The following is an 8283-nucleotide window of genomic DNA, read 5'->3' as shown; positions in this document are numbered from 1 at the left end:
GGAGGTGTTCCCGGACGTCGAAGCCCGGCCCTGCATCGCAGGCCACGGCGCCGAAGCTCGTGGGTGGCTTGCAAGCTCCCCTCCCTCTCCGGCTGGCACCCGGCTCCCACCTCGAGTTTCATCCCCGGGGCCCTTCCTTCCTGACACTTACCCTTCATAACATTTCATTTGGAGATTTACTGAATGCCGTTTATTCTGGTCTGCTGACTTCCAAAGGACACATACTAAGTCCTTAAATGGTTGTCGAATTGGCTCAGGTTCTGGAGACTTCGTAGTTTGGCCTTCCTCAGAGGAAGTCTTTGGAAACAGTGTCTGGTGGAAGCAGAGGCTGCCTGTCCGCGGTCGGTTTACCGACCTCTGTGTGAAAAGGGGTTTGTGCTGCTCTCATTAGACTCCGCTGCACGCTGAGTCCTGTTGACCTCAGAATCCCTCCCCCTCAGCACGGTTACTTCCATCCTTCCTCTGCCTTCTCCCCAATTTTAAATTAAACATTTGCCACTCTTATGTTTTCGTTTTGAACCAGTCTTTTAAGATTTATCTGTATTCCCTTAGTTTTTACCAAAACCCTTTAATTTAGGGGGATGTGAAAACATGGGTGGCTTTTTATCTTTTCAAAATGTTATTTAAATTCTAGGGGGTTAACATACAGTGCAGTACTAGTTTCAGGAGAATTTGGTGATTCGTCACTGACGTTCAACACCCAGCCCCCATCACAAGTGCCCTCCTCAGTGCCCGTCACCATCCGGCCCACCCCTAGTAGGGAACGGTAGGTCCCTCTAGCAACCCTCGGTTTGTTCTCTCCTTAAGAGTCTCTTGTGGTTTGTTTTCCTCCCCCCCTTACCCCCCCGTTTATCTGTTTTGCTTCTTAAATTCCACATAGGAGTGAAATACTTGTCTTTCTCTGACTTATTTTGCTCAGTAGCATAGCACACTCTAGCTCTATCCATGTCATTGCAAATGGCAAGATTTCATTCTTTCTGATGGCTGAGAAATATTCCATTATATATACCTACCACATCTTTATCCGTTCATCCGTCAGTGGACTCTTGGTTTCTTTCCATAGTTTGGCTGTTGTCAATAATGCCGCTATAAACATCAGGGTGCACGTGCCCCTCTGAATCTGTATTTTTGTATCCTTTGGGTAAATCCCCACTAGCGCGATGCCGGGTCGTAGGGTAGCTCCACTGTTAGCGTTTTCAGGGACCTCCACACCGTCTTCCAGCGGGGCTGCTCCTGTCTTCGTTGGCACCTCTGGTGCCAGAAGGTTCCCCTTTGCATCCTTGCCAACACCTGTGCTTTCCTGTGCTGATTTTGGCCATTCTGACAGGTGTGAGGTGGTATCTTCATGGTGGAGAAACCTTTACAGTGAAATCATAGCTGGTAGGAAACAAGCCTGATCGAGTCGGGCGAGTCCATGCGGTCAAAGACAACTTGTAAAATTCAAGCAATTAAGAACTGTGGGGAACAAGATGACCTCCCAAATCTGAAGTCGTTAAACAAGGCTGTTAACGGTGATTTTTAAGTCAAGAGGTTCCACTCTGGCATCCCTCAGAAAATGGAAGTTTGATCTGGATAATCTGAGCTTTACAACACACCGTAAGACAGAAGCGGCGGTCCATGTGCATGGTCCCTCCGCGCTCCAGAGCCGCAGCGCGGGCCCCAGGGCTCCCTCCGGCTGCCGTGCACCCCAGGCCACAGAGCTGCCTGTGAGTGGAACTCCGGCCATCACAGCCCGGGACCTTCTTGCTACTCCTCCCTCACTTTGCCACCAAAGGTACGACTTTAACAGTTTGACTGTTTTTTTGGAAGTGAGTCGGCTGCTTTAAGTCTACCAAGTAAGGGAAGCAGGCCCGAGGGGGGCTGGACAGCACCTCAGACTTCGTGGGACTGAGCCTCATCAGCGCCTTTCATCACAGGAGCCAGGATCTGAGACCTGCAGAGTCCTTTGGTGAGGAGTCTTGTTTGGGGGGAAGTTTAACGTCACTGACTGTGGTGCTATGGCTCAAAGGATGTCTTAGCCGTGCTTCAGTCACTGAAGGGTATTTGGACTTGACATCTACCTTCTGCCTCTAAAACTGGGTGCCTGAGTCAGGACCTGGCACGCAGGAGCCATTTCTTTGAGCACCCTCCCTCCTCCGATGTCAAACTACATGTTTCCTATTAAAGAAAAGCCTGACTTTATTTGTTAATGCCAAGGCTGAGATGGCCTATGGAGCTTTCTGGAAGTACTCTATTCTCTGTCTAGAAGCTCCATTGTCCTCTGAACTTGGTAACTGGAGCCAAAGGAGGGGCACTTCCAAAATCTCACCTGAATCGAAGCTTCTCAGCGGTACGAAGACCGGGTTGCCTTCAGCTTCCATTTCTGGGTTTGCTTTATGCCTAAAATGTGCGGGTCTTTACGGATAAGCTCAAAATCTGCCAATTCTTGGGTAAACTGTTCAGGCAGTTTCCTTAAAGGAGGGGGAAAGAGAAGTGGATTATAACTTCACACAGATTGTAAATATTTTCTTTTTCTTCTAGGATTTGACTTTTGTTAAAGTTTGATGCAGGGCCTGCACCTGAATTCCGGATCCAGAATGTACACTAGGGTCCCTGGGCGACGGGTCAGCATCTGCGGCTCAGCGGAGCTGGCGGCTCGCCCTGCCAGAGCTGCGCACACGCGCCAGGCGGACCTGAGGTCAGGCCCCACGCTGGGTCCCTGAGGGGCAGGCTCTTGCAGGGCACAGCAGTCTACATGCACTAAGCATAAAAGTGTAAAGTCAGCCATTTTATAAAAGAATCTCCCTGTAAAGGAGTACCTTATTTATAAACCTAGATTTTTATTATTTTTTTATTTCTAAAAAATTTATTTATTCTTGGGGCACCTGGGTGACTCATTCGGTTAAGCATCCAACTCTTGATTTCGGCTCAGGTCACCATCTCATGGTCACGAGACCCAGAGCAGACTGTGCTGGGCATGGAGCTTGCTTAGGATTCGCTCCTCTCTCTCTCTCTCTCTCTCTCTCTGTCTCTCTCTCTCAAAAAACTTCTTTTTAAGTAGGCTCCATCCCCACTGTGGGGAGTGAACTCATGAGCCAGAGATCAAGAGTCTCATGCTCTAGACTGAGCCAGCCAGGCGCCCCTTAAGCTGGGATTTTTAAATACAAGCTATCACTCATCTGGAAATGAGACTTGCACACTGTGCCCTTCAAATCACAAGATACAAAGGAGGGAGCATCGAGTTTACGTTGTTGTTCTGCAATTTCAGCTTATATCCCACGAAATAGAGAACCCAGTGTACTGGAGATGCTAGTTAGTAATGAGCATGGGAACTGGTGCCTTCACCTACGGGATCCTCCTCCCCGCAGAATTTAGGCAAGTGCAAACAGACCGACAAGGAGGTACAGGTGCCACCTTACAGTGGCATCATCGGGGATCTGCCCCTCCCACCGCCGCGGGCCTCAGGTTAGCTGGGCTGGAGCGTCTAACTCGCTTGAGCACTTGTAGGAGTCTCTTACGTGGAAGCTTTATCAAGCGGCCTAGAATAATCTAGTTCCATCAGGGCAGGACACACCCGAAACGCTCCATTTTATCACAGGCAAGAACAAGGACCAACGGGAGGGCGAGTAGGAGAGGACGAGCCCTTGTGACGTGTAATGAGAAGTGACGGAATCGGCTGGGGACTACGCAGGCCGTGCTGCTGAGGGGAGAGGGCTACACTCCGTCGGGGAGCTCAGACGGGCCAGCCTGCCTCCTGAAGCGACAGCTCCCTGATACCCCGCAGGGTCCCCACCGGACGGGGCCTTGTCGGGGCTGGCGTGGCTGCCCCGCAGCGTCCCCCCTGCACAGGGCCTTGTCGGGGCTGGCGTGGCGGCCAGGCCTCACCTCGACCAGACGTTTCCCACACCACCCCTGTCGGGGGGTCAGACGGAGAGCTGAGCAATCAGGATCTCCCGTGCTCAGCCCGGCGCTGCTGAATCCGCTTCTTCACAGGATGAGGTACAAATGACACGGAAGTCGCTTCCACTCCACGCCTAAGATCCTGAATCTAGAACAGCTGGATAGTTTTTGAACATTTACTACTCCTATTCATCTATTATTAATACACAGCAGGAAAACAAACTTCATATTCTTAGTTTCCACTCAAGTGACTACTTTTCTACTTTTTTATACTTATTTTGGAAGAATACATACATATCTCAATAAGCCCATGAATATAATTTTGTGAAATAAAAATTAGAAACATTAAGAAAATACATATACAGCATAGAATTAAAACATCATTTAGTTTAAGATAAATGATTACCATACAATTCTCATTTTAAAATAAGTTACAAATGGGCTTAATGTTTTATTATCAGAGGTAACCACAAGTCCTTTTTCTTAGAAGAAAAACACAAAACAGGTCTCTCTCATTTTAAATGCACTTTGAGAGCAGGCGCATGCGGATGCACACGGGGCGGAGCACGCAGACGCACGGTCCGACAGGTCCCCACGAGGACCCGCTGGCCGGGCACGTTTACTGGGCTCGCTGGCAAACCATCCTCCTAAGGGGTGAAACCCAGAGTCTTAAGCAATAAAGAAAAAGAAATAATCGAGTTTTAAATAGTCAATGGTCACTTTTTATATAACTTATTTAATACATTAAGTGCATGTATTTTTAAATAATAATATTTAAATTGAAGAATAGGTCACTGATCTTTAACGAAATGTCCACAAGTCTTAGCAGTAGTTCCACACTTCCCCAGCAGGTGGCAGATTTCTTGCAACACTTCCCTCCTCTTCTATAAGCCAGTGCTAGAGTTCATCGTGTGTCAAAACTGTAGAGGAGGAAAGTTTATTTAGAGATTGAAATCTTAACTATCAAATTGGCTCAAATGTCACCAAGGTAAGAGATACAGGAAAATCACAGGCACTGGCTGAGGATCCTTCTGTTTGGTTATTACCTTTTTGCTTCATTATATGAAATGAAATCAGTTCTTTGTACATTATTGTATCACAAGTATTAACATTTTACCACCTAGAAGGGAGCTTTCATGAGTCTATGAGGACAAGGACCCTATCTTTTTTTATCTTTGTTATCTCTAAAACCTAACATGCTGGCAATGTGAAGCTTTGAAAAATACTGCCACGTTACTCACCGTGCACAGAGAGCCTGTCACTAATGCAATGGAGCCAACGAAGAGCAGAAGCCGTGTACGGTCCCCTGCTGTGACGGGAAGGGGTGGGCACTCAAATACTGATAGAAGCCGATACAAATGCGAGGACCAGTGGAGACTCTCAGAGACCAACATGGTTTCTTCTGCATTACTGAGCTGTCACGTACTGATTTTAAAACACTGAGAATTCAGAATGGTATTTTCAGGCAGAAATGAATTAAAGTATACTGTACATGCGTCCTATTCCACAATTTGAGATGGCAGACTATGTTTCTTCTTCACTAAATTCCACCTCACAGTTAATGAAATAGAAAGGGAATAATAATAATGAGACAAGGGAAGATATTAAGATGTGATTGCCCCCTTCAAAAAGAATAGAAAAAAAAATTTCCCTGAACAGAGGAGAAAATTAGGTAACAAAAAAAGAAAATATAACCACAGAAATACAAATGATCCTAAGAGACTACTATGAACAATTATGCACCAAGAAACAAGGACAAGCTAGAAGAAATGAATAAGTCCCTAAAAACATACAACCTACCATGAATATATTGACTTAGGAAGAAATAGAATATGTTAACAAACCTGAGACTGAATCAGTAATCAAAACCTCCTGAGAAATAAAAGTCCAGGATGAAATGGCTTCACTGGTGAATTCTACCAAACATTTAAGGAATAGCTAATACTGATCCTTCTTAACTTTTCTAAACAACATATAAGGAAGGACACACCCAAACTCATTTTATAAGATCAGCGTCAACTAGATTCCAAAACCAGAAAAGGACACTTTATAAGAAGAAAAAATCACAGGCCAATATTCCTGATAAAGATGCAAAAATCCTCAAAATATTAACAAACTGAATTCAACAATACATTAAAAGGATCACACACCAAGATCAAGTGGAATTTATTCCAGAGATGCAAGAATGGCTCAATATCCACAAATCAATCAACATGATAAACAACAAAAATATGAAGGATAAAATCATCTCAATGGATGCAGAAAAAGCATTTGAAAAAAACTCAACACCCATTTATGATAAAAACTCACAACTCAGTAGGCATAGAGGGACTGTCCCTCAACATAATAAAGGCCATATGTGACAAGTCCACAGAAAATAAACCTCATATCCAATGGCAAAAAACTAAAAGCTTTTCCTCTCAGATCATGAATAAGAATGCCCACCTATTCTATTAGAAGTACTACACTACCTATACTATTCAGAGTACTAGCCATAGCAATTAGGCAAGAAAAGAAAATGCATCCAAGTTGAATAGACATAAACTGTATTTGAAGATAACATATTATATAGAGGAAACCCTAAAGACCACCAAAAAACTGTTAAAACTATATATGAATTTATAAAGTGACAGGACATAAAATCAATATATAGAAATCTGTTGTTTCTATACACTAATACCAAACTATAAGAAATACATATTAAGAAAATAATCTAGGGGCGCCTGGGTGGCTCAGTCAGTTAAGCATCCAGCTTTGGCTCAGGTCATAATCTCACAATTTGTGGGTTTGAGCCCCACGTCAGGCTCTGTGCTGACAGCTAGCTCAGAGCCTGGAGCCTGCTTCAGATTCTGTATCTTCCTCTCTCTCTGACCCTCCTGTGATGGTGCTCTCTCTCTCTCTGTTTCTCAAAAATAAATAAATAAACGTAAAAAAAAAAAAGAAAATAATCTACTACAATTGTATCAAAAAAGAATAAAAAGCCTAGGAATAAATATAACCAAGGGTGTAAAAGACCTGCACCCTGAAAACTACAAGACACTGATGAAGACACAGATAAACGGAAGGACAGTCCATGCTCACGGGCTGGAAGAAGTAATACTGTCAAAGCGTCCCCGCCATCCTAAGCAACCTAAAAGTTCAATGCAACCCTATCAAAATTCCACTACCATTTTTCACAGAAATAGAACAAACAACATTAAAACTTATAAAGAACCTCAAAAGACACCAAATAGCCAAAGTAATATAGAGAAATAATGAAGCTGGAGGCATGAAGTTCCCTAATTTAAAACTATCACGGGGCACCTGGGTGACTCAGTTGGTTAAGCGGCTAAGCAGCCGACTTTAGCTCAGGTCGTGACCTCATGGTTCGTGGGTTCAAGCCCCACATCGGGCTCTGTGCTGACAGCTCAGAGCTCAGAGCCTGGAGCCTGCTTCAGATTCTGTGTCTCCCTCTCTCTCTGCCCCTCCCCTAATCATGTTGTTTGTTTTGTAATAAATAAACATTAAAAAAAATTGTATCACAAGGGTTCCTGGGTGGCCTGGTCATTGACTTCGGCTCAAGTATGATCTCAAGGTTCATGGGTTCGAGCCCTACTTTGGGTGAACGCAAGCCCCACTTCAGGTGAGCGTGAACCTGCTTCAGTGAACACAAGCTCTGCTTTGGGTTATCCCTGCTTCTCTCTTATTCTCTGCCCCTCATGGGAGGATTCTCTCTCTCCAAAAACAAAAAACAAACTATATCACAAAGCTACAGTAATCAAAACAGTTTGACACTGCCATAAATACAGATACACATATCACAAAAGAGAATGGTGGGCCCTAAGATAAAGTCACACATATACTGCCAATTAATTTATGACAAAGTAGCCATGGATAGGTAAGGAGGGGGTGAGTACAGTTTTTTCAATAAAAGGTACTGTGAAATCTGCACAGCCACATGCAAAAGAAGGAAACTTTGCCTTTTTCTTTTTTTTTTTTGCTTTTAATTTTTTCCATAATATTTTATTGTCAAATTGTTTTCCATACAACACCCAGTGCTCTTCCCCTTAAGTGCCCTCCACCATCACCACCACCTCTTTTCCCCCCTCCCCCTTCCCCCTCAACCCTCAGTTCATTCTCAGCATTCAATAGTATCTCAAGTTTTGCATCCCTCTCTCTCCCCAACTCTCTCTCCCTCCTCCATTCCCCCTGGTTCTCCATTAGGTCTCTCTTGTTTTCCTGCTAGACCTATGAGTGCAAACATATGGTTTCTGTCCTCTGCCTGGCTTACTTCACTCAGCATGACACCCTCAAGGTCCATCCACTTTCCTACAAAGGGCCATATATCATTCCCTCTCATTGCCATGTAGTACTCCATTGTGAATATATACCACATCTTGATCCATTCGTCAGGTGATGGACATT

The 8283-nt window shown here is 44.5% G+C and overlaps 1 protein-coding gene and 1 long non-coding RNA gene across 2 annotated transcripts in view; one reads left to right on the top strand and one right to left on the bottom strand.

The window, feature by feature from the left end:
- Positions 1-2248: 2248 nt before the first annotated feature.
- Positions 2249-2791, top strand: LOC115289376. Its single transcript, XR_003907592.1, has 2 exons — positions 2249-2329; positions 2521-2791. It is a non-coding gene; the product is annotated as an uncharacterized LOC115289376 (long non-coding RNA).
- A 1250-nt stretch (positions 2792-4041) lies between these two features.
- Positions 4042-8283, bottom strand: part of UGGT2 (UDP-glucose glycoprotein glucosyltransferase 2) — a 187893-nt gene continuing 183651 nt past the window's right edge. Inside the window, exon 39 of the mRNA XM_029936528.1 lies at positions 4042-4799. Within this exon, the coding sequence (XP_029792388.1) occupies positions 4777-4799 (23 nt within the window). The 3' untranslated portion in view covers positions 4042-4776. The remainder of the gene's footprint in view (positions 4800-8283) is intronic.

The sequence above is a fragment of the Suricata suricatta genome, chromosome 4 (assembly GCF_006229205.1).
Source record: "Suricata suricatta isolate VVHF042 chromosome 4, meerkat_22Aug2017_6uvM2_HiC, whole genome shotgun sequence".
Classification (NCBI taxonomy): domain Eukaryota; kingdom Metazoa; phylum Chordata; class Mammalia; order Carnivora; family Herpestidae; genus Suricata; species Suricata suricatta.
The sequence above is the reverse complement of the archived record's forward strand: the minus strand, read 5'-3'. Positions and strand labels throughout refer to the sequence as shown.